The sequence below is a fragment of the Lissotriton vulgaris genome, chromosome 6, assembly GCF_964263255.1.
Source record: "Lissotriton vulgaris chromosome 6, aLisVul1.2, whole genome shotgun sequence".
In the NCBI taxonomy this organism is placed as follows: Eukaryota; Metazoa; Chordata; class Amphibia; order Caudata; family Salamandridae; genus Lissotriton; species Lissotriton vulgaris.
The window spans coordinates 734,124,078-734,149,199 of NC_141694.1; the positions used below are offsets into that span (position 1 = coordinate 734,124,078).

General features: G+C 47.3%; 1 protein-coding gene across 1 annotated transcript; it reads right to left on the reverse strand.

Annotated features, from left to right (window-relative positions):
• On the reverse strand, positions 1 to 24,856 carry GJA1 (gap junction protein alpha 1). Its single transcript, XM_086926726.1, has 2 exons — positions 24,719 to 24,856; positions 1 to 4,596 (listed from the first exon to the last, which is right to left on the reverse strand). The coding sequence occupies exon 2, from the start codon at positions 4,578 to 4,580 to the stop codon at positions 3,432 to 3,434; it is 1,149 nt and encodes a 382-aa protein (XP_086782852.1). The 5' UTR covers positions 4,581 to 4,596; positions 24,719 to 24,856; the 3' UTR covers positions 1 to 3,431.
• Between the last annotated feature and the right edge of the window lie 266 nt (positions 24,857 to 25,122).

Sequence of the window (25,122 nt, forward strand, 5' to 3'; positions counted from 1 at the left end):
AACACACAGTCTTACATTGGCTTCCCTACCTGACTAAATAATAGCAAGTAAACACTATGGTCGGTCACAGATTGCAAAATATCCAGGTGGCATGTCTGTCCTTGCTCCCTGTCAGTTGCACATGCTACATACAAGTTCAGCGTCACTGGAGAGCCATTGCAATGCATTGTCTTGAGCGGTACGTTGATCCAGCCATTCAGCTCAATATGGATTCGTCCAATATGGAAGTCCAGCATGATAAAATGGCTGCCGTCATGCGATCAGGGGGTATGCAGTCTGTGCTTCCTAAGGCTTCCCATATGGAGGATGTCCAGAAAGACTTTATTCGAATCGGATCATCGATATCAGAGTGTGTGGTGTCAAAGATGGAATCCAAGGGCACGCATTGAGGCAAAAGTCATTGCAGGGACGCAAAGTTGCTGGCATTCCACCATCATATAGAAAGCCAATTCACCTAGAAGGAAAATCTGATTTTGCTACATGTCAACAAGCCAAGCCAGATTTTTTAAAAGTAACATACACATTGAAAAGTACAGATTATGGTCACATGCAATCATTGTGAATTTCAATATAACTCAAAGATGCTCACCTCAAAAGTGCAAATCTCAAGAATGGAATGTTAATAACTGGTAAAGTTGCCAGATCTATAGGATTATCCTCTTGATGCCAACTATAATCTTTAGGGCTGATGCTTTCAGTGCAGAAATATTGAGTGATTCTTGATGTCTCATCCCGGCTCCCTTTTGGAGCCAGTCTGAGCCACAAAATTACAGCGATCTCAGCACCTCTGAGACCAGCACTCTCATCAGCATTCCCAGTCATTAAATATTGTAAGATCAAAATCATACTCAGGTCATTAAAATACAGCCTCGCTGGTACATCTTGTGCAAGTGGCTTTTCTCCACCGCTGGCTCAATAAAAAAGTTATTTTTAGGAATTTGCTGAAGGCTGCACTAGAAGGCCTCTGCCTGGCTGTAGTCTTTCCACACAGGAGGCCCTGGATAATGTCACTTTGCTGCTTCCACAACTGATGAGTCTAATGGTTATAACCATCTATGTAAGGCATGTCAGAGGAAAATCTGAAGGCCATCTAGACATGTCCCCATTACTGATTCAGGCCATCAAGAGAGCTCTCTCGAGTTCAATAAGATTCCCTTGTTCTAATGTGTAGGATATCTGGTCCCATAATAATCTGCATAGCTGTGAATTTCAGAGACTCTAGTGTCTTGTATGTTTTAAAGGTACCATCCCCTCCCAATGATTATAAACATGCTCTATAACATGTTGTTTCATACTAATCTTCACCCTATTTCTTGGCAGACAAAGACATTTAGAAACTCTGGAGTTATGGTTTTCCCCGGGGTTCTAACAATGTGATCGCATCATCTAAATTTAATTAGAACCCAAGTACCCTGGTTTCACTCAGCGTCATAGTCAGCCGACCCTGTCTCTTGTCTTCTATGGACCTTGAGCCACCATATTCAAGGGTGCTTGGGAAAAGGGTCATAGAGTGAAAGCAAGGCCATATCCAATGCTGTGTTGTTACCCCACCCCTTCACCCCTAGACATCTTAAGGGTTTTGCGGGCCCTGGGCCAAATGTTTTTGGGGGGGGCCCTGCCTGGAATAGCTTTGAATTTAAGATGTAATTTCAGCTCTTTCATGCACTGTTTGTCCAGGTCAATGATTGTGCACAGGCACACTCATTCAAATGTTAAATGTGTTTACAATTAATATTCAAGGATTGTGATGTGTAATATTGATGCGAATAATCTATATGACACCCTCGTATTTCTCATATACGAGGCGCTGTTTTGATCTAAAAAAAACTTTTGTATGGATGTTGCATTAAACATAAGCACAAGATTTCTCTGCAAAATGTTTGTAATAGACTCTCGCACAACACACACTAAAAATAAATTAGTTGTAAACAGTATCTAGAACCATCTGTTTAAGAATTATTAAAGGTAACAAGGACAAGACTTTCTGCAGAACAGAGCTGACTCTGTTCTGCAGGGGGCCTCCTAAAAGGCTGGGGGCCCTGAGCCAAAGCCCACTTTGCCCATGCCTTAAAACGTTTCTGCCTTCACCTCTAAAGGGAGGGATGCTATCCAGAGATTGACATTATTTTTAAAACCCTATTATCTCTTTAAAAATGGAGGATAGAATGGACTTACAAAATGCCGTGCTTTATTCAAGAGAGAACCTTTCAGACATGTCTCCCTCTTCGCATCGTGTTCAGAAACAGTTTAGTGGGGTCATCTATGAGAAACAAGAGGTCTCTGTCCTCCTGACTTTCTGGGCAGATATGAGAAAGGCACAGGTACTTAATTCTCTCAAGTCTGAAAGTCAAAGTTTCTAAACTTTGGCATCAGACTTTAAACTGTAATGGCACTGGTTTGAGAACCTAGCTAGAAGCTGGACATCCCCCGTAATGGTCTAGTAACCTGCCAAGGCTTGTTGATCGGTAATTGGCATATTTAATGTACGGAACTATCACTACACTCATACTATGGTATGTGCACAACATCTCATTTTAAAAGAACAGGACTTATTCTTTGCTAGAACTTGTCAGTTTTATTAACCCGCTCCTGTCTGGACTGGTGGTACAATGGAAGTCTTGTATCATTGCAGGGACTGTTCAAATTTTAAATCCGACCAAAAAACTTTGAACGCTAGAGTAGAAACAGAAGGCCACGGTGAATGCTACCAGCTCAGAAACAACATGCTTCAAATTGACAGACAAGAGTACAGAGATGTCCTCACTCAAAATGGCGGCTGCCGCTTCTTTCGAGGAATTATTCTAGCTTTGAGTCATCGCGGAAAAAAAGCACGTGAGCTGGTGTGTCACGTGCCATAATGTTTTCCTAGAAATACTTAAGATGCAGGATGTACAAAGCCGAAGGTAATGACTGCCCCTTCCTAGTATCCCGCACAGCTTTACATTCCACCAGACACTGAAATGGGAGGCCTCTATTTCCTCCTTTCGCCTGGTTTCCTTATCATTAGGCTCTGGGGCGGAGAGCCCCTCTGTGTGCAGTTAATCACTTCCCAACATATGGAAGTCGTTTTGTACCCTTACTTTGAAAGTGGTTTGCTGCCTTTCATCCTGACGATAGTTCTTTCAATATCTTGTGATACTGGACACTCTTCACGAGCATCCTAAGCCCAGAATCCCACACGCTAAGCTCTACAGCATTTCTACAACAATGGGAGAAATGGGCCTTGTCTTGTCTTGAGTCATTTTAGTGTTTACTCTCTTTAATTCGTTACTGCAAAACAAATGTGTACCTCCCAAAACACAAACAAAAGTTCTGTAGTGTCTTTGCAACGGGTCTCCTTGCTGAGACTGTTCAGTACCACGCTTGCTGGATCAGACCAAGGCGTCCTCTGACCCAGTATTTTTCACTGCTAAGCTTGTAGGCGCGAGGGTCTATATCTCCAGGTCGTCCGGTCGAGGCCTACTGCTGGCGTGGCTGCTGGCTCGGCTTGGTGGACGGTGGTCAATGATGGCCATGGGCTGGAGCTCATGTCCAGGAGATATTTTTTTTGTATTTTGACCATCATCAGGGAAGTCAAAGGGCTGAGCGTGAGAGTTAGAGATGGTGCTGCCCGCCTGCCCCAATCTGTTCTGCTCCGCGCTGTAGTTGGCCCAGTTCTGTTCACTGGCCTGCTTGTTGTAATTGCGGCAGGACGAAGCATTCCTGTCACTGGTGACAAGCTTGTACCCTGGAGGGGACATGGGAGACAGTGGGGCGGTGGGTGAAGAGCAGCCATTGAAATAAGTGTACTTTTGGGTTCCACAGTCTTTGACGGGGCTCACTACAGCGCTGGCAGCAGAGTAGGGATCGCTCCTCCCTTTGATGCGATCCTTGACACTTTTGAAGCAGACATAGAACAGTTCGATGATGTTTAAGCCAAGGGATACAAGAGACACCACCAGCATGAACCAGATGAAAATTGTCTTCTCGGTGGGCCTTGAGAGGAAGCAGTCCACTTTATGTGGGCATGGTTCTCTTTCGCATGTGTAAATGGCACTCAGACTGAAGCCATATATGTACCACTGGATGAGTAAAAATCCCACCTCGAAGATAGATTTCAAGAAGATGCTTGCAATGTAGGTGTGCAACAGCCCCCCACGCATCTTAACCTTGCCGTGCACTTCCAGGCCATATTTGAATTTCTTAATTTCAATCTGCCTAAGGCGAAGGTTTATATCAGCTTCATCGTTCTGGATCATTTTGAGCTCCTCACTCTTCCTGTTGAGCTTCTCCTCCTTCCGCATCAAATAGAAGACATGAGCCAGGTACGCCAGGGTCGGTGTCGAGACGAAGATGATCTGCAGCACCCAGAACCGCACATGGGAGATGGGAAACGACTTGTCGTAGCAGACGTTCTCACAACCGGGTTGCTGAGTGTTGCAGCGGAAGGCAGACTGCTCGTCCCCCCAGGCGGACTCCACTGCGGTGCCCAGGAGCAGGATGCGGAATATGAAGAGTACAGAGAGCCATACCTTCCCTCCAGCCGTAGAGTAAGCCTGAACCTTGTCAAGGAGCTTCCCCAAGGCACTCCAGTCACCCATCCTTGCCAAAGGCTGCCTACAAGAACAATGAAAATTTGGTACAGTCAATATTTTGCAAATTTAAAAGTATAACAGGAAAAAGAAGTAGGAGAAGGAATGATTTGGAAGACAGTGGAATAGGAAATTTGGTGAACATTTACACTGTAGACATATTTGTGCTTCAGATGTTAGATACACTGGTTATAGCAAAGCCAAAAGCCTTGGATGCATATGCTTTATAATCATTGCCTGCAAGATGAGCAATAAGTTCGTTTGGCAAAGGGACCTTGTGTTTACAAATCTTTCACTTACTAGTTTCAGTTTTTCAAAAATAATAGCTTTCAAATTAGTATATAGTACTTAGTTCATTACTATGGGTGTTATTATGAGTACGGCAGTGCTGGAAGCGTCATACTCACGGTGGTGGTGAGACCACTACAAGACCGTCGCCTCCGCCAGAATCCCATGATGGGGGATGTGTGTAAAGTTGCTGAATATGCTGGTGGTGCCGATGGCGGCACCGCCAAACATATTACGACCTGCATTTCCACCACCCATTTCATGGCGGGGACCCCACCTTGCAATGGGTGGTGGAAATGCAGGTATCTGGGCAAATCTGCCTATGGGGTTGATGCGGGGGCACATGTGTCCCCCTACAATTACACCTTCATACATGCACTGTGTGGCATGCATATCATGGTGCATGCCAAACATTGCACATACGTGCTGTAGGCTCTCTCACAGCATCGGTATGCTGTTTATGCTTTCCTATGAGCCTAACATACCTGCCACCATGACACCGCCGTCGCACTGCCTGCCCGTCCTGGATTTAACTCATAATCCAGTGGGCGGGTTCACCACGGGCTTGGAGGTTTTCCTGGGAACGTAGCAGTGGCGGTCCTGCAGGAATATCGCCAAACTCGTGAGTAGGCCCTAAGTCAAAACGAAAGGTTCACCAGGCCATGGTTAACCATTGTCCTAACAGTAACCAGAGGTTGTTCTCTATCCAAAAAATGTTATTGTTTCAAACCTTTCCAGAGAACATTCCATAATGAGTTGCAGACGTATGAATGTCCTCACATTGAGCTGCTATGTGTTAACTTTTAAGTATAAGAAGTACTACTCCTGAAGCAAAAGGCATTTAGGAGTATGTGAAATACTGCTCTTGGAGATAAATAATTTTGCAAGTATGGGAGTAAGAACTCCAGGAGCGAACGACATTGGTGAGTATGTTAAGTAGTACTCCTGGAGCACAAGGATTTTCTGAGTATGTGCCATTGTGCTCTGCAGTAAAATGCATTCATGAGTATGTGAAGTAGTAATCCTGGAGTAAAAGGCATTTAAAAGTGTGTGAAGTAGTACTCCTCGAGTACTAATTAATGTACTCATGCATGTCTTTGTGAAATGCCGCTGTTGGGTTTGGTTCTAACTTTCAGTAGAAGGAAGTTCCAATTTTAAGGTCCCAAGACTGAGAATCGTTGATTTGTATTACATTTAAGGCGTGTGTGTACAGACACTTACTCGTCAAGTCTATGGGACTATAGTTGTGACAGAGAATATATTTCACAGTTTTTTCTGCATCTAAACTGGTGTGGCTCCAGAGAGGCGGATGGGCTCCAGAGACATTGACAGATATGGACATTGGGTGACACAGGGAAACAGAAGGAGACACTGGAAGACACAAGACAGCAAAGAAGGACATTGAGTAACAAAGCGAGAAACTAGGTGACACAAGCGGTCGAAAAGTATGGGAACCATGATGCTGCATGCAGTGGGATGGGGTTAGTGAGCGTTGGGGTGGAGTCAAAGGTGTGGCTAAAAGAAAAACTATTCTGTTAATTTTGTTGGGTCTTTCACTGTAAGGTAGCTACATATAAAATAACATGCAGCTTTAATTACAAAAAAATTAAATATCTTGTTAGTAGGAAATGCACTATTGTGCATTATGAAACCTCTATTAATTAAGGCACTGCAGAGGTCTGTGTATGTAACCAGAGAGCCATATAATTAATTATTGGTTGTTGCAGTGGAGAACAGTACAGTGACTTGTGTATTTTTAGTGCTGTGAGGTCACAGCCTGTGACAGAAAGCACTCTGAATATGTAAGACATTATTTTGAACTTATACTACACACAATATAAAATAGACATCCAATAAAATGTGCAAAACGGTTTAAGATGAAATGGTGCTTTCAAGATATAGATTTTAGCAATACCCAGACTGTACATAATGTCATTTTTACATTACTCTCCATTCAACACCTTCAGGAGTAGTAAGCACTATATAAATACAATTACAATTAAACGCATGCACTTCACAGCTCAGTTGTTAACTCTTTCAACTACCACTCAAAAAGAATACATCTTTGTCGCTCCAAGTGATTCAATCAATTAAAGTCAATATAGACTCCCAAGTGCCCTTTATATTTGCAGATTACCCTCTACATTTGCAGATTAAGGGCCTCATTATGGTGTTGTTCGGAAAGCATTCTGACTAACTCCTTGTCGGAATTGGTTTCGACCGACTCAGGGTCAGTGAGTCCGATCGACCGATTACGATGTTTCAAAAGACCGTTCGTCAGACTCGCATTTACTTAAATGTGAGCATGTGTTCCGACCAACAAAACAGACTCCTGTTTAAAATGGGGTGGTTGCGGAAAGTCTTGCACCCTGTCGCAGGCCCCCCATGGTGCCTGCCACATTGTTCGTGGTTGGAAAGATGGGTCCCATAGGTACCATGGGTACCACTACAGGCCACAACCAGAGGCCTCTTGGTAAAGGGGGTCATGGATCGGGTACCCAAAGTCAGTTTCCGACAGCCGATTCGTTTCGGACAGACCAATTCGGAAAGGCTGTACTTCAGTCGGAAGCGCAGTCCGTAGACCTGTACGATTCGGCCCCGACCGACTTTGAGTCCCCAAATACCTTTCGGGACCGAGTCGGAAAGACCAAATGGTTACCTTCCGTTGTAATCGGTCGGTCAGAAATGTTTCCGAATCGGTCCAAAGCATGGGTTCCGACACGGGTTAGGAATATCCAAATGCCGTCTGGAGGCTTTCCGCCCGATATCGCAATGAGGCCCTAACTTGTGGTGCACATTTGCATTTCTTTCAAGCAAGCAGGGACCCTATCAGGAAGGCTTGTTTAGTTGTCTGCCTGGCTTTGGCTGCACAGCACAGGAGACTCCCTGAATGCCACTTCAACTGAAGCTTTTAAACTATCAGAATTAACCGTCCCGGGACAGTTGTCTTTCTACAAAAAGTAGGGAGATGGTTTTTCACAAATCAAAAAAGTATGGATATGTCGTGCCCCTCTGATTCCGCCAATGGCAACACAAGATATGGGCTCAGAGGGACACTGGTTGAGGAAGAGGGTCTGGCATAAATGCATGTATATATTGAGCGATGTGGAAATAGGAAGACACAGTCACTAGAAAATGCAGGGAGGCAGGCCCGGACTGGCCATAGCGGGCACCGGGCAATCCCCCGGTGCGCCGCGAGGGTGGGGGGCGGTTTTGAGCCCCTGGGGGCCGATTTTGTTACAGGGCCGTTTTTGCAGCATAGCTGCAAAATCGGCCCTGCAACAAAATCGGCCGCAAAGCGCTCGGCGGCACCTCCAACCCCCCCGGGTGGGGAGGGGGGGGGGGGGGGCGGCCGAGCACTTTGCCAGGGCCGGTTTTGGTTCCCAGTCCGGCCCTGCAGGGAGGCAAGGACGTCTAAGAATGGAAAAAATTAAGATACGGACAGAGCATCATAAAAATCCACCAGGAGACATACAATATACAGGGAGAAACAAGGAGAGAAGAGGATCAGATACTGAGTATCAGGAAAACACTGAAATATGCTCGGAATCCCTTGGAGACACTGGAAAATCCAGACACAAAGAGCAGGGGTGAGACAAAGACATTGGAAAACTCAGGGAGACTTGGACACAGAGGTAGAGACATTGGGAGGCACAAGGAGACAATCAGAGAGAGAGACATGTGGAGAAAGAGACATGGAAAGGTCTGTGTCTGGAGAGACAACAACACAGGGAGAGAGGAGATACTCTTTCACAGGGAAACCGTGGGAAGAACACTCAGTCAAAGGGAGAGACATTGAGAGATACTGAGAAATATGAAGTGAAGCAAAAAGACATTGGGAGGCAAGGGGACAGAGTTGGGAACCAGAAGATGCTGGACAGCACAGAGAGCAATGTAATGTGAGACAGTGCTTAATTTGTAAAACAATAAGTGCCAGGGCCTAAAGTTTGGCTCTGAGGCCCACAACAGGAATTATGAATATCGAGGTGTCAAATTCCTGCCTGTTCTTGATTCCACCTCATGCCTCTCTCATTCCCCACCACACACTGTCGCTTTATCTCACTTTTAATGGTTTTTTGTCAGCCCTGCATTCTCCCTTTGTCACTGTTTTTCTGTCTTTCTTTCCCTCTTTTGTGTTTTTCTCTCTCTTGCTCGGGGTAGAAGTCTGATGAACAAAAAAAGTGGCGGTACCCAAAAAAATGAGTGCCTGGGGGCCCCCTAGCAAGCACCGGCTCAAATTAAGCACTGCCGTGAGACAAAAAAGACACAGAGACACATGGGTTGATACTGGGAATACAAGATGAGACTCCGGGTCATGCTCATTTTTCAGATAGACGAAGATAGATATAGGGCCCAGCCAGACACACGGACGCCTACTGGGTCCAGAGACACTAACACCGCACTAGGATGTGGAAGCATTGACAGGCACACAGAGGGGCGGGCTCTGATTGCATCACCCTTCAGTCACATGCAAAGCTTTCACAGGATACGAATCTGCCTGTGCCATACAGGTCCAAGGGGGGATTTCGTTTTGTATTTACGCCACTTATGCAGCTCTGAGTCTGGATTCTCATTTAGTGAACATTTACTACTGACTACATATTCTTGGCATAAATCGATGAGGTCCAAAATATTCCTAGTTGTTTACCTCACGTTCAGTACATTTGTAAAACTTGCAACTTTGTCAAGCATTTCCTGCTGAGTAGTCTGTGTTCTTTTTGGACATCCTGATATGTTTCACAGGAGTAATAACTTCTCCAGTTTCCTCTTCTCCACTCCCATTGCCCACGTGCGCCATCCTTTTCGGCACTGCGAGAACGTCACAATATTTTTTTCACTAGGGACCCAGCTGTGACTAGGAAGTGTACGCAGAAAGGCAGCTCATCTTAGCCAATGGAATCCTGTAGGGGTTGCCCGTGTGGCACAGCCGTGCTCGCATCTGGGGTCATTAAACATAGAAGATGCACATACCAGAATATTATTGCTTTGGGATGTGGAATTTCAAAACTAAGCTCTTCCTCGACGTCTGACGTCGACTGGCTGCTATAACCAGGTCCACTCAACAACACTAACAGAACAGCGTGTTTTACGACCAGACGTTTAGGCCGCGCTGCCTCTGTGCACGATTGTGAAATGAACCGTGCGTATGTCTGAGAGAAGTCCGAAGCAGCAGCGTCGCGAGGGCATCTCTGCTAAATGCAACGCTGTTAAAAATGAAAATAAAACAAAAAGCAAAAAAAAACAGGCACAGACTGTTTATCACTTCTAAGACAATGCTTTCCAGGGCAACCATTTCCGTGACAAGCAGGGAATACGCAGGGGTCAGTGTAGGGGTGTTCTGTGTGTATTTATAGAGATATTTCAGGCTTGTCTTCGAGTTTTAGAAGCCATGAGGCAAGACTCGTCGCAGCAGCGCCAGGAAAGAGAGAGAAAATTAAACAAAGACGGTGACCCACTGCCTAGTAGATGAGCGTGACTCCCGAGAGCAGCCACGTAACCCTCCTGGTTACTCTCAAGTTATTTTAGTTGTAAACTAGGATCTTCCTGTTCATAACAGACCCTCATGACATATCAGCCTATGCAGAATCACATGGTTTATCAGTGTGCTTTACAGGTATGCAGGGGTTTAAGTGGGATGATAAAACTGGGGAGTCTCTCAGAGGGGCGTGGTTAATGCAATTAAGGGCGTGGCTCAAAACACGCAAGCTCAAAATCTGTATTTTGCATAGTGTGTCGCCCGACTTGTATTTTGCTGTTTCTGTCATTGTATCCAGTTATATGATACAACAAGTAACCTCATACCTACAACACGTCATTACTATTGGCTTTGTCAATGGTTCTTAGTTGCATAAGATAAATAAGCAGCAACTATGGCTTGCATAAATTATTTAAAAAAGCTTTGACTTAAAGCCTTGGTTACACCATGACAATGTTGCTGCTCCTGAGTTTTAAAAAGAAAAGGGAAATCCATTGAGAAAATTACTCTCGTTACAGGATTTTCCTTCACCCTACAACGCTCACCTGGCATGACGTCTTGTCGTAACTTCTCCACTAGTGGAAGTGAGCAGTGTGGGCAGCGCACATATCGATGTGCCTGCTGTCACTGCAGGGTAGATAAAAATGGACCGCCTGTGCCAGGGCACAAAACAGAGCCCGATAGAGACCCATTTTGAGCCCCTCTTTAAAAAACTGCCGGTGCTCAGCACCAGTGAGACCCGGCCCACTTAAATCCCTGCAGGTATGTGTGTGCACATATAGTGAACTCCTGCAGTGCAACCTGATATTCTTGCATGGTGATGTTTGGGACTTGCACTGAGGCCAAACCAGCTTCTCTGTTCGTCCCGGCAGGGTTGTACAGTGGGACTTTGTGGTGTCATTTACATCTGAGGCTGTATTACAAACAGTGCCCCAGGGGTGCAAGTGCACATACGTTGCCTCATTTGCATGAAGGTGTGGCTAGATGCCAATAAGGGAAATACTCTGGGCCATATTTATCAATATTTGATGCAGTGCAACGCAGCAAGACAACTTGCGTCGCTGGGCTGCATCGAATAGAGAAAGCAGAAATGCACTATATTTACTAGGATAAAGCGCATTCATACTCTCTCACTGCGCTGGCACACAATGTGCTTTCTAGCGCCAACGCAGGCACTCTTCCACCATGGTGCAATGGTGCCTGCATTGCATACAGCCTTGTTTTTGTACAGGAAGGAACATCTTCCTGCCCAAAAAACAATCCACAGAGGCTTTTTCCTATTTCTAAATAGATGTCCTGGTATTTAGAAGAAGGTAGGGCGAGTATTTGAATTACTGCATTTTCTGTCTCTTACACATGGACTTCTCTAGTGACAAATTGACTTAATTAACCATGAAACTGTGATGGATCAGCCTCGTACAAGCAGCACAGCAGGAGCTCAGCTGCACCCTACGTTTGTTGCCCCGGCAGAGGGGAGGAGGGTATTGGGGCTGGAAGGAGGTCCTGCTATAGGTAAATCACCCTGCGTATTATGGACGCAGGCACAGAGACAAAGAGGACGTCAAGTGGCACCCTGACTATGCTCTCCAAATAGGTGGTACACCGTCAGTGCCCCCCCCTCCCAGAGTACAGCCCTCTGGAGGGGCAAAGAGGGTCCCATTGACCCCGCTAGATATCCCTCAGAAGGCAGGTGGAATCACCACTCGCTGCACCAGCCTGTAGTGTAGGGAGTTCCCTGTACTCCTGTTGAAGTGCAGTCATGAGCCCACTGCACACTGAAAGAAGGATTGGCTGCTTCAATCAGTTGGTCGCCCTTTCACTCCTTCTGCAGGTGAGTGAGGGGCTGCATCTGCCTGATGGGAGATGTTCAGGGGACCCCCTCTTCACCATAACTGTGGCAGGCAATGATTGCGCCTCCTGCTGGCCTCTTTGTCTCTGCGCCTATATTCACTGCACCCCAAAGCAGATGCAAAGTGTTTCCGTCATCTGCCTGGAGTCATGCCCCCATGCCAGAAACGGAATGCCTTCTTAAGATAGCTCCAAGCGCGAGCACGGTATGTGTCCAGGCGCTGTCTGTATTACAGAAGGTGCCGCAGTAGCCTCTATAGCCCCTTCTGTATTACTAGAATGCCCCTGAGGCGCAGAAAACAATTGCACATGCCCCTCGGGCCACTGTCTCTTATGCGACCCCTTTTTTTTGTGATTTTTGTGAATACCCTAACAAAACAGCAGAGCTATTTAAAGCCACCCCAGACTATTTTATTCCCAACGCAGGGGTGTAATGCTGGCCCCTGCAGTGCTGCAGAGGAGAGGGGGGCTTTTTCTTCAATGGGCACTCCACTCAAGCTAAAGCCAATGAATATCTTATAGATATGGGCCCCGCCCTCCCTGCGGCAGGAGGGGGTCCCATCATATTGCATTATGCATTATGCCACTGTATATTATGCCATATCACTGGTAGGGGTCGTTTCCTATCTAATTAACACTGAAACTGCTAAGTTACAGTATGGTGTGCTATGCTACATTATGTTACGATAGGGGAACTGTATAGTGCCGTAACTGAGTAATCGGCGCATTGTTTGTCGACTACTCAATTAATTGGCCTCTTGCATCTTCACTGTACCGTTGTCTTGGTGCTGAGCTGGACACTTGACCATGCCCAACTGGTGTGACCGAAATAAGTCAGCAATGGTTGAAGCACTGGAGAGCCAGCAGTGAAAAAGTATTTTATTTATTTCCATGTTCTAAATGGTGCCCACATGTTGTGTAATAATCGAGTCAAAGCACTCAGATATGGCCATGGCACTTGAATGCTAGGGTTGGGAGCCAGGTGTCCTCAGCACCGGTTCCTGGGCCTGTCAGCGAGCAGAGGATCTGGGCCAGTCCATAAACGAGGAGGTGGGGGGGGGGTGTCTGGGGACATAAACAGGCCTCCTGACTATATCTGTGGCATATGGGAGTTTAAGAGGAAACGCCACATATTTTGCATTACACCAGAGGTAGCCAAAGTGTTGGCGGATGTTCCAAAATGCATACTTACAGAGAGTCAATTTGAGGGCCTATTTGAAGGCAGGTGACACTGCAGAACGCTGAGTCAGGCTCCCTTGCATCCCAGAGACAAGGGCCCTGCACTAAGATAATTGTCTTTTATGCTTCTATGCCCTAAAGAACAGTTTTCCATTCTGGAACATTTGCAAAAACACATCAAGAGGGTGCAATAAGCATTACATGGTACAATGAATGCAAGATGCATGGCCTGAGCGAGTCAAAATGCACAGCAGCAGGGGCGTATCTACCAATGTTGCAGCAGGTGTATGCGGGGCCGACTGAATCTCAATAGTTGTTTGATTTTACTGCGCCCCTGCAGTTAGAAGAGCCATTTTCCTTCCTTGAACCAGGGCACCCTTACTAGCTACCGCAGGAGGGCAGCCATGTTCTAACTGTTGTGCTTAGGACAAACTCGTGTGTATTTACCTAGAATGGTTTTTGTTGTTACCTACAACGGTTTTCCACTTCCAGTTGGAGCCTGCCAAATTGATCCAAGAACTTCCCAGAAGAGAGCGGGGCCACGGAGTGCCCGACGGAGCTTGGCGGAATCTGCTGTGTTTGCTCCTTCAACTGGTCACAGGTTGTGATGACTGCTGAAGCGGAAAGAGGGCCGGGAGAGGTCGGGCGGCTGGTATAATGGCAGCCCTTTAAACACGAGGGGCTTGTTGGGAAGCCAGTGTTCCGTGCCCTCTTTCTGCCTTAGAAACGGATGGCTTAGTGATTGGGCAGCCTTCCTGAGAACCTCGCGCCCTGCCAGGGGCGGCCGAAGCCAAGAGAGAAGCTCTTTGTGCACATGGGCAGGCTGTGCCAGGGCTCCGAGTGGCCTGGTACTGTCAAGCTCTTTAATGCTGCCAGTATTTGTGCTCATTTAAAGGGCCGGCGCAGGTTCTCCTCGTGAAGGCCGCAGAAGCTTCCAGCAGCTTCTGCCTGCGTCACTTGTTTATTGACCACTCTTCATAGAAAGACTGACGCACTCAGAGTCACAAGGACTGTACCATTCGAGGTAGAAGAAACGTGTGAAGAAAGCTCACTGGGACATTACTGGGACTTTCTGTCAATGAACCCTGGGACTTTTCCCTCAGATAGGACCCATAGTACGTGCATGCCAATCAAAAGAGTAACGCAAAACGATTGGGCCTCCCTGCAGGATATGATGAGGGGACTCATTGTCCCCTATGCCGCAGATATTAATTGGAATCAGGCTGCAAGAGGACCCTCTAAAGGGCTAAGCGCCCCATGAAGAGTTGGGGACCATCCTGCGCCACAGGGGCTACAAGGGCTGCGTTATGCCCTTGATGTCAATCCAGTCTAGCCCTGTGCACACTGCCTCATTCTCACTTTGAATGCACCTTGACCGCTTGGGTGGACAATCCCATTGCACAGTGACTGGTTGAGACTTGGTTTGGGGTTCTAAAGTTAGTTGTGCCTCTTCTCAGCCCAGGCCCCCAGAAATGTCTGACCCAATATGTGACACATTACATTGCAGGATTAAGTTTTAAAACCCATACCCATACAGAGCAACGGGGAATGTGGATCATCAATTTTTACTACATTTCTATTGTGGAGTCACCAATCATACCCGTTTTTTGACTTGTCACAAAATGTAGATAGTGTGATGTAAGTTTTCCATTTTAGCAAAACTTACACTCAAACCCTGTCAGCATCATCCCATAGGCACCATCCAAGCAAGGCAAAAATGAGCCAGTGGTTGCTGAACAGCTTTATGAAAGGACCTGTGACTGAAAGTCTTTTCTGAAGCGACACAGCCTAGGGAACAAGCACTTGAAATCGTTAAAGTCAGACATTGGGCACCCAGCACAGCTTCAGCTTGCGCCTACATGCTGCAGTACAATCCCCTGACACATAGCAGATGGGGTGTTGTTGGTCGAGAAGGGGGGGGGGGGCGTTTTGTGTGTAGTCTAGACAGTTAATGTACTGTTTGTTCTCTGTAGAATATTATTGTTTCAATAAGGTGTTATTGCCTAGAACTGTGGATACCGTTGAAAGGCCCCACACACCTGAACAGTCACATCTCCTTCCACCAACTACCCAGATACCTCCACTTTGTAAGACGTCTACTCGCACACATACATAGAACCAGATGAAGAGGACAAACGTTCTCTTAAATTGATCCTAAATTGTGTAACGGCCACCTACTCTATCCTCCTGCTCTTTTCTTGAATTCCGCGAGGAGCTGAAGACCTGGCTTTTCAATTAACCAACCTCCGACTGGCATGGCTAGGGACACACGCCTGCTCAACACCAGCATACCCTTGCGGGCAAGGGTGAGCATTACAAATACACATAACATAAGGCCCAGCCAACAGCTCAAAGCCATATATAAGGAGCAAGCAGGGAAGGTGAGGTAAGGTAAAGTTTATTATGAATAGTTAATTAAAACCAGTGCAAAACATGTTACAAAAGGATCATAGAATATCATGCTTTAAAACCAAAAGGGAAGGGGAATAATATCATAACTCTGATCAAAACATAATTCAAAAGCAGTTAATTAAGTTCTTATTATATCTTTTTTTTTAAATAATGAACGTTTTTCCTTTCACATACTCAACAGACAGGGCAACGAGAAGATATGTCAGAAGCCGAAAGAACGTTGTCATTTAGCCCTGCCAGATTGGGTGGCAGGTGGACTGCTGCCATCTTTGAAGTTTGCTTGTAGGTAGCAGCAGTGGCAGAACACGAAAATAATGGGGCCCCATACAGAATCTGTTGAAGGTCTCCTAAGACTCCCATCTGGCACACATATTCATAGTCCTGAGGCTGAATGGGGGACACTGAAGGGTGGAGCGCAACAGCACAGCTTGGGCTCAAGGAGCCTACACTACACCCCTGAGAAGCAGAGAACAGCAAAAGAAAACTTGTGGCCTGTTTCCAGGGCCACGTTCATTGACATTTGCTTGATGACAACAGAGAAAAAGAGAGTGGAAAAGCCATGTCCCACACCACGTACTCCTTTCTAGGAGGTGCTAAAACTGGTGCCTCACATGGCAGCAGGGCAGGCTCACAGCTGGCCAGTGTCTGCCCACAGGATAGCAACTCTATTTCCCCATGAGACGTGGAATCTTGCCATTTTCTTCAACATTGGCTAGGATATGCTATTTGTAAATCAAAGATGGCGTCTTCCGTGGTCGGACTGCCCTATAGACAATCTGGCACTGCAGTGCCAGGAGGGCTAGTCGGATAAATCAGTGTATGGGCTGTTCTTTTGGTTGCATGTGGGCTTGTTTTATGGCCTGCTGGGATGGCTTTTAATGGTGATTTCTCTGATATTACTACAAACATTTCCTGCAGCAAGCACAAATGCATGCAGTCTCCCATACCTTGCAAAACCCCTAAGCAGTGTGTGTTTACAAATATAAAACTGCTCCGATTTTCGGAACGTGGGCACCATCTCTTGCTATCTGATTCGTCTTTGTGTGGCATTTTTATTTTAGTGCGTAGGTCAATTTTCTATCCTTGCCTGACTCCGGTGGTTCCCTAGGCGGGCTCCTATTTTTGCCTTACCCTGGTAACAGCCCTTCAGGCCCGTTGAAGGCCTGGCACGAGGATCCTTTGAGGGACGAACTGACTAGGCCGCGATTCGAACCTGCGACACTAAGGCCGGCGAAGCGCGCGCAGCTAATTCTGAACACTTGTGGATGACGCGCCTTCTGCTGACGTTCTCGGGCTGCTCCTTGCTGTCATATCCTATGATAAGAGGCAGCTCGCGCCGCCAGGCCTGCTGGCTGCTGTTATGCACAAGATAGTACAAAACCTACCCGCTGAGTGGCTGGGCTATCAATCAGCCGCGAAGTCTTCCTTCCTATTCCGCACTTAGCACAGAAACTCAGTTTCCTCTCCCTGGGGATGAATCATTTGCTTCTTGTGAGGTTCTTGCATGGCGCGCTCGAAACTGAGCTTTTGTTTCCATTTCTTTTGCAAAACCAAAAACTTTGTTTACTCAGTATGTGGCAAAATATCTAAGAGAAGAGCAGGGCACAGAAAGTGTTCAGCAAGTGAGACTGAAAAACATTCCTGTTCCAGGCTCCTATGTAGAAAAAAACATTCCTGTTCCAGGCTCCTATGTAGAAAAAAACATTCCTGTTCCAGGCTCCTATGTAGAATAAACCTTCTCTTCGCTTGAGTCAGCGATTTGCAGTGCCATCCAAGCAGCCCTTCCTACCAATTCTTATCCCTGCTCCTCGCTTCCACTTAAGTTGTGGTGTGTGAGGGGGTAAATGTGGGGTGAACCAGGTCAGGAGTGGGCAGGGGGCTGTGCGTAGCGGTCATGGGGGTGTGTCACAGTCGGTTGTGTTTCAACAGAAGATGAGAGAGTTGTCTGTCGGGGTCACGTCTATACATTCGTGTTGTGCTTGAAATTAAATATGGAAGTACAGGCGCTTCTCCTTGGCCCAGAGTACCTGCCTGCTGCTGAGAAGTGCGGTACTCTCCCATTAAAAACATTGGAGCTGTGCTGAGAAGTGCGGGAACAACCCCTTCCATATTAAAGAAGTACAGGAACTGAGTACCTGATAGCACCTGCTCAATTAAAGCCATGCATGCGTGGTGCGTTCTAGGGTTTGTATTGGTCTTTAGGGTCATGTGTGAGAGGATGGGGGACATGAGCAACAGGGGAGGGGATTGTGATGGTGAGGGTAGGGCTCTATGTAGCAAGTGGTGACTTTCTTTGTAGGATAGCTGTGAGTTGTAATGCAGTAGGTATCAGGGGTAGCTTCCATTGTGCAGTGGCAGCAGAGCCCAGAAGGGCCTATAGAACCCGAATAATTGCTGTGTTTTACCACTACAAAAACATTTTTAAAAAGACATTTTCTATGCTTAAACGAGGGCCCATGACCACCTTGCTACACTACTGGCGCGCAACTGTGTGGACGGGTGAGTAGAGGGTGTTTGAGGAAGGTGAGTGGGCTGTGCATGGTACTGTGCTTGTGGGCCCTGTCTTAGAAATGCTGTGTGTGGGGAGGAAGGCTACAGGGATAGGATTGAACGGGACGGAACGGATTGGAAGCTGGCAATGTCCCCTAAGTGTGTGGATGTATTTTATGGTCAAGTGGGAGTAGTAGTTAGTAGGTGAAAGCCAATCACTGAACTTCACTGCAAACCATAAACTGTGATGACCGGGAATGTCCCTGAACCTCCCTTTTAAGCACCAGTTGTGGTGCGACCATACGACAATCCGGGCAAGAGTAAAACGCACTCAAGCTTAATCTAGGCCCCGAGTTCTCCGTCCTCCATCATTAGCAGGGGCAGAACACATGTTTACAAAGAGGGCATTTTTCACTGCACAGCCCCTTGGCACAGGTTCCACAGGGCTCACGGGCCGGCCCCTCCCCGTGATGGGCATGTGCTCAGAGATGGAACCTGCTTTCAGTCACGTGACTGACACTTCCTGGTGCAGGCCTTTCAGCCTCTGTTTATGGAAGGCCTCTACAGAGGCAATGCCTTACCTGCTCCAGTGCAGGCATTGAGACAGATATGTTAAAAAAAAAGCATTACAATCTGCATCCTAATGTCCATGACAAACATCTTCAATGTAAATATCCCATGGAGTAGCTTACTCCCCGTCCACAAGGCACTTGAATACGGTTAAGGATAGAAGGTGCTATATAAACATCAATACAATGTCAGAGTTCCTAAAGGAGTGAAGTGCCACCCATATCTCAGAACACACAACATCTTCAACCTCCATTTACAGGGAATTGCACAATAGGTTTGCGTGACATAAAAATTAAAAAAAGGCATGACATGGCCTGAACACAGCATGAAATCTGTAACACTCATGCATGACTAAAGTACTAACGCTGGGCTCCCACAGGGTAGCGTGCTACCCTTGTACAAAGTGTTAAAACTGGGGTAGTGATTGCCATTTAAATACTCATACCATAGCATAACTGTTTGCACGCCCAGTGCTGCTGGAGGTAAAGCTCGCAACAACCTACTTTGGGACTTATTTACAAGCCCCTTGCGCCGCCGGTGCGTCACTTTTAATATGTAAATAAGCCTCTTTGTGCGCATTATTGTGATCAAATGACAGAGAATGTGTGGCATCTATGGGAGGCCTGGCCAGGCATGTTTTAATCCATGCTGCCCTTGAAAAGATATGTGTGTATTGATTTGTGCATAACTCACTGGAAACAGGGGCAGCTCTAGGCTCATGGCGGCCCTGGGCAGGGAGCGTAGGTAGGGGGCCCCGGAAGAGGGGGTCCGGGCGGGACGAAGCGCGGAGGCCAGTAAAAAAGGGGGGGGGGTTCAGGGTGTTTGGAAGTGGAACAGAGCCGGAGGCCGCCAAATCCCTGCCAGGGGCCACCACGCAAATATGTATCAATCCTCAAAGGATTATTAAATTAAGGATATATATTGGCGTGGTGGCCCCTGGGGTTTGGTGGCCCTGTGCAGGTGCACAGTTTACACATGACTAAGGCCGCCCCTGCTGGAAACCTGGAGAAAAGAAGTCCAATTTGACTGTCACGTGGAACATGGCGTTATTCTCTCAGAGAATATGTTATTAGAAAAAAGAATACACTGCGCATCGAAAAACACATTATGGGGCGTGCAATTGTATGAAGATTTCCGGGAAGTAAAGAACATGCTAATCCTGAAATCCCATGAGATTAGCTCAAGAGCAACTATTTTGCAGTCTCAAATTGGGGCAGCGTGGCCTCTCTGGAACCCTTCTAATGTGCAGTGGCAGAGCAAGGGTCACTGGCCCTAATACAGGCAGCTGTCTGGGCCCAACTGGCCTCCCAATTAGGTAGCAACTGTACACTAATGTACTTATCAGAGCCATTGGAATTACACATTTTTTTCCACAGCATTATAGATTTGCCGCACTTGCCACATATTCCATCATGGGATGGATAATCTGCAGATTTTAACACAAAAAAATGTTTCTAGGTTGAATGGATCAAAAGTTACTAAAACGCTTGGATGTGTTGCCATGTTGTAAGAGGCCCCTCACAAAAATGTGAATGGTCACCTTTCTATTGCTTTTTGCTATATTTGGTTGGGCAGACTGGTAGTGATGAGGTTAAACATTTGCCCAGAACGTGTTAACATGTGTAAAAATTCGAAAAAGGCGAGTTAATACTATCACAAAACGTGATGCATTATCCCACATAATTTGCCATTTCTTGCCGCATGATTTAGTCAATCCTGCCACATAATTTGGTCCTTCCTTATCCCATATATGCAGTGGCCCTGGTTACGGTTATAACTCATTTATGGAACGGTCTGTGAGGCCTGAGAGACACTGGTCAGACCAGGCTTCTGCAGGGTTTGTAACGCGTACTACAATTGCCCAACTCACTAGTACTTATTTTAATAACTACAGCAGGGAGAATTGTATTGCAGGTTTCTGCTGCGGGTGCATTTTTATGGGATGTTTGGCGCCCTCTGGTGGGCTCTGGACGGAGTAAACTTTGAGACGCTCACTGTGTCATGGACGGTCACGCCTGCACGTCTGGAAACACAGTGCCCGCACCCTGGGCACATTCTGGGGTCTGTGTGCACTCCAAAGACAGGCATACGTACAACCATCTGCTCTTAGGTCAAACAGCGCAATAATAATAACATTTGCTTTCAGCCCTGGAAAGGGGTGGGTGGGGGGGGGGGGGGGGGGGCACTGCCACTGGCGCTTTGTGAAAGACGGTGCTACGGCCATTGGACCAGAAGGCACGATAGACTAGCCCTTGTCGCGATAGCTGCACGCACTAGTAGCCGTTCTAGAGGTGTGATCGTGAGATGTACCTAGCCACAGAATGAGCCGGGAACTGGGTCAAGTTGTGCATTTTCTATAGTGTGCCTCGTGCCACAAGCGTGCAGCTCCGTAGCGTTGCAACCGCCTGGGATTACTGTGACTCAGTTCTGATACTCATTACAAAAGTTTCACAAATTGAACAGCTGAGTGGCCCCTTCAAGGTGTGAACGTACAGCTGCAGGCTACAGTTTGCATCAGGCACATTGACACACTGAGCTATCTCTTCGTGACCTCATAACCAAAAACGCATAAATGGCGTATAACTTTGCTTGCCTTATGTGGAGTATGGCTTGAGAAAGGACAGTGCTTCCCACCAGCAATGACAGCGAACCAGGGACCCCAAAGCCCCCTCGGTACAAGGGGGTGGACAACCTTCAGGGGACAGCATTGAGTTTCAGGGTTATGAATATCTGTGACTGACATATGGTAGTCACATCCACATTAACCCCCCCCCCCCCCCCCCCACACACACACACACAACCCCCAAAACACGCTCTGCAGGGGTGGGCTCGCATCACTTTGAATTACGCCACAGCACCGAGCAGTCACCAGACAATAACCCTGACGTATGTGAGGCGTGCGAGACTAGGTGTTGTGTGGGGTGTTATACGATGAGTCAAGGGGAAAGCAGGGCTCTGACCCAAAACGGACTGACTCCGAATCACCCCCAACGACTATTCCGGAACTTCCTTCCACATCAACAATCACTGGATGAAGAGGGGATATTTGTCATTGATTGGCCAATATCCCATCCAATACCACTGGACAAAAGCGTGACTAAGAGTCTTTGATTGGTCAATATCCGATTCAGTGAATCAATGGAAATTCCAATAGCCGCCACATAAACCATTACGCAGCTTAATGACAGCACATGTGAAAAGGCCAGGATCGACCCATTGTACATAGAATGTCAATAACTGCTTCTTGAAATCAACATTTTATTTATATACTGTGCAAAATATACTCTTTCCGAAATTAGTAAAGTGCTGTGTAGCATTTCCCATGTGTAAATCTAGTGACAAAGTGTTTTCCGATGGCCCTTGAATATTACCCATCTCCATGGTCGGTCGATCTGTCTGTCTGTCTAACTATCTATCTATCCATTCACGTGTCTAATATAGTGCCTTGGGCGCCTGCATGCCCACGTAATTCATGTCGGTCTCGGCAGAAGTGAGGGGCTGACGACTAGCTTAAAGAAGAGGCAGGCATATCTCTTTAGATCAGAAGGTTTCCGAGTCTAGAGGATTGTCTCCAAGCAAAGAAGAGTGCCCCATGAAGGTTATTCCACATTCTTGGGGAAGGCATAAAGACATGGCGCCTTCCGCTCTATTGAGGTGTGTGACTGGGTTGGAAAACTCGTTGCGCATACACTGGTGTCTGTCTGGAGGTCATGTTTCTCTCAGATGGAGCGCGTCATACACTCGCCTGTGGTTCTGACCACCCGGGCTTCGTACTCTGTTCTCTAAGATCTGCGCGCAGGTTCTAGGCTTACAAAGTCAGGTCCCGGGTTCTGGTTTCCACTGAATCTGTCTGAATCCATGTAGCCCCTATCCTATCGGTGTATCTGAGCAACCATGCCTGTGACTCCAGGAGTTAAACATTCGCTGCTCCGTTCACAGATGAGATCCGGGCAGGGTCAGTCCAGCCCTTCATGCTTCAGGGGTCGATTAAGAGGATATCATCGATTTAAGTAATTTACAACATTACGGGTCTGCAACGCTGTGTTGGAAACAACACTGGTTCTCAGTACCTCTATTGGGGTGAAAACACTCCCGAGCAGAACGCACACACTCATTGCCGGCAAATCTGTGCAGTCAAATGCTCAGTATGCAGAGGATCACACATTACAATGCCACCTCCCCATGCGCGAGCTGGGTTGAAGTGCAGCAGCATGTAATACCCTGCCTCGAGTGCTGCGAGGATGGCATGGGGTCCAGAGAACGGTTGTGAGTGTAAGTCACAGGCGTTGAGACAAAGCGCCTGCTGAGGCGCGATATGCGGCGGTGCCTACATATGAAGCAAAAAAAAACAAAAAAAAACAGCCCATGCTGTTGGGGCACGTGGTCCGATGCTTACGTTTTGTAGTGAGGGAGTCAGACACCTTAGGTAAGAATCCATGCAGCTCCAATTGAACACACCGTGTGGCCCTGGGCTAAGTAATAATAAATCACCCACCACTCCCTGCTAAAATTAAGACCACCTCAGAAATACACCGACACGTTTTTAAACCGAGAGTTAGTTTCTGACATAAAAACGGCACCGTTACACGAGCGCGAGCACTGCACACGTTGCACACTCACAACTCTGGTATCTCAGTGCACTGGTTCCGTGCTTCGCGCGTTGAGTTAAACGTGGCTGTTGTGTACAGCCTTCTTCGAGCTGTTATATAATAGAAGGGTGGGGGGGGGGGGTTACTGACATGGATTGACAGGAAAGTACAACTATTTGCCCATTTTGGCCCTCTGGCTGGACCAGTGCCAAGAAGGTAGAAGCTACATATCTTTCAAAGGGACCACCTCACCTCCATTGGGCTACCTCAATCGCCCAACGAGGCAGGTGTCCCGTGGACCTGAATGGGCTTCCTTACCCTCATTGGAATCACGTACGTCACTGACTCACCGACAGAGGTGTATTAAATGGTATTTCCTCACACTCCTTTGGATCACCTCATTCACCTATCACGTGAGGGGTCGCCAAAAACCTCCACTGGTAGCACTTCGCCCACTATGGTGCTACCTCACCCTCCCTGAATTTTCTCGTCCTCCCAGGAGGTCGACTGACCCTTTAGAGTTCACTTAGCCATGATGGGGAAGTCACTTCAGGGGTTAAGTGGCATCCCTGCTCGCACCATATACTGAGGGGCGTGTGAGGTACCTATTTAATAATTATGAAGCCTCTTAAGGGTGAGTGTAAATTGTGTTGACCTTTAAAGGTGAGAGGTCGATTCAGCCTGTTGAGATGAAAACTTATGAGTTGTAGGTCACACACACACATGCAGACGTCTGCAGCTAGTGCACAATCCTCTGAGCTGTCTCTAAGAAATGTCAATAAAAAGGTGGAAAAGCTAAAGTGCGAGTCTTCGCTCAACTGAAAAAGGATGCGATATGTCTTGTATATCCTTACAAAACTTCCCTAAAAAAGTGGAGCAACAGTGCCTAGATAGTCCATTTTAAAGTGGCCACACACTGAATTTCAATAAACCTCTCGCACGCTGAATGAAACTCGACTGATGCTCCCAGAGGCCACCTTCGTCGAAATATTCCTCACTCGAAGAAAAATTGTCAGAGCGACACCCACTGTCTCCGTTTTCCGCTTATTTTTCCAAGTAGTATCCGGCAGTCCTGGGCAGCCCAGAGTCCGGCAGGTCCTCACCGCGGCCGGGAGACACACTTCCAAGTCTCACCTCAGGCACAAAGCCACTCAGAGGCTGAGGCAGGTGCCCGGCACCACAGGGCAGGCGAAGCCCTCAGCCGATGTTGCGCACGTGCCAGCAGTGGAGTGCCTGCCACTTACAGAAAAGTTCAAGAAAGTTTTGCCACTGGGGATAAAAGGCGTGAAACCTACCTTGACGGCCAACTGTGGCGCCGGGGGCAGGCGCTCTACTCCGGAGCTGCCTCTGTGCGCTTTAAAGGTCCGCTTTGTGTGCGCCTTCCTCCCTCCTCCTGCTCGGAGAAGTTCGAAAGCCGATGAAAGTTTATTTCCTTGGAGCGCACTCTGACAGAGGCTTTTAAAAAGTTTCCGAGCAGCGGCTCCGCCTTGGTCTTATGGGGGCCGGGCAGAGCCGGAGAGGGAGGGGGAGCGCGGGCAAGGGGCGGGTGGAGGGGTACACGGGAGGAGAGGGGGAGGAAGGTGGGACAGCAGGACGCATCACGGGGAAACTAGAAGGCGAAAGCTGTTTGGTTTATGCTCTGCTCGCTAATGGGACACAGCGAGTGTTGCATGTGTGAAGAGAGGCCAGAATGCCCATA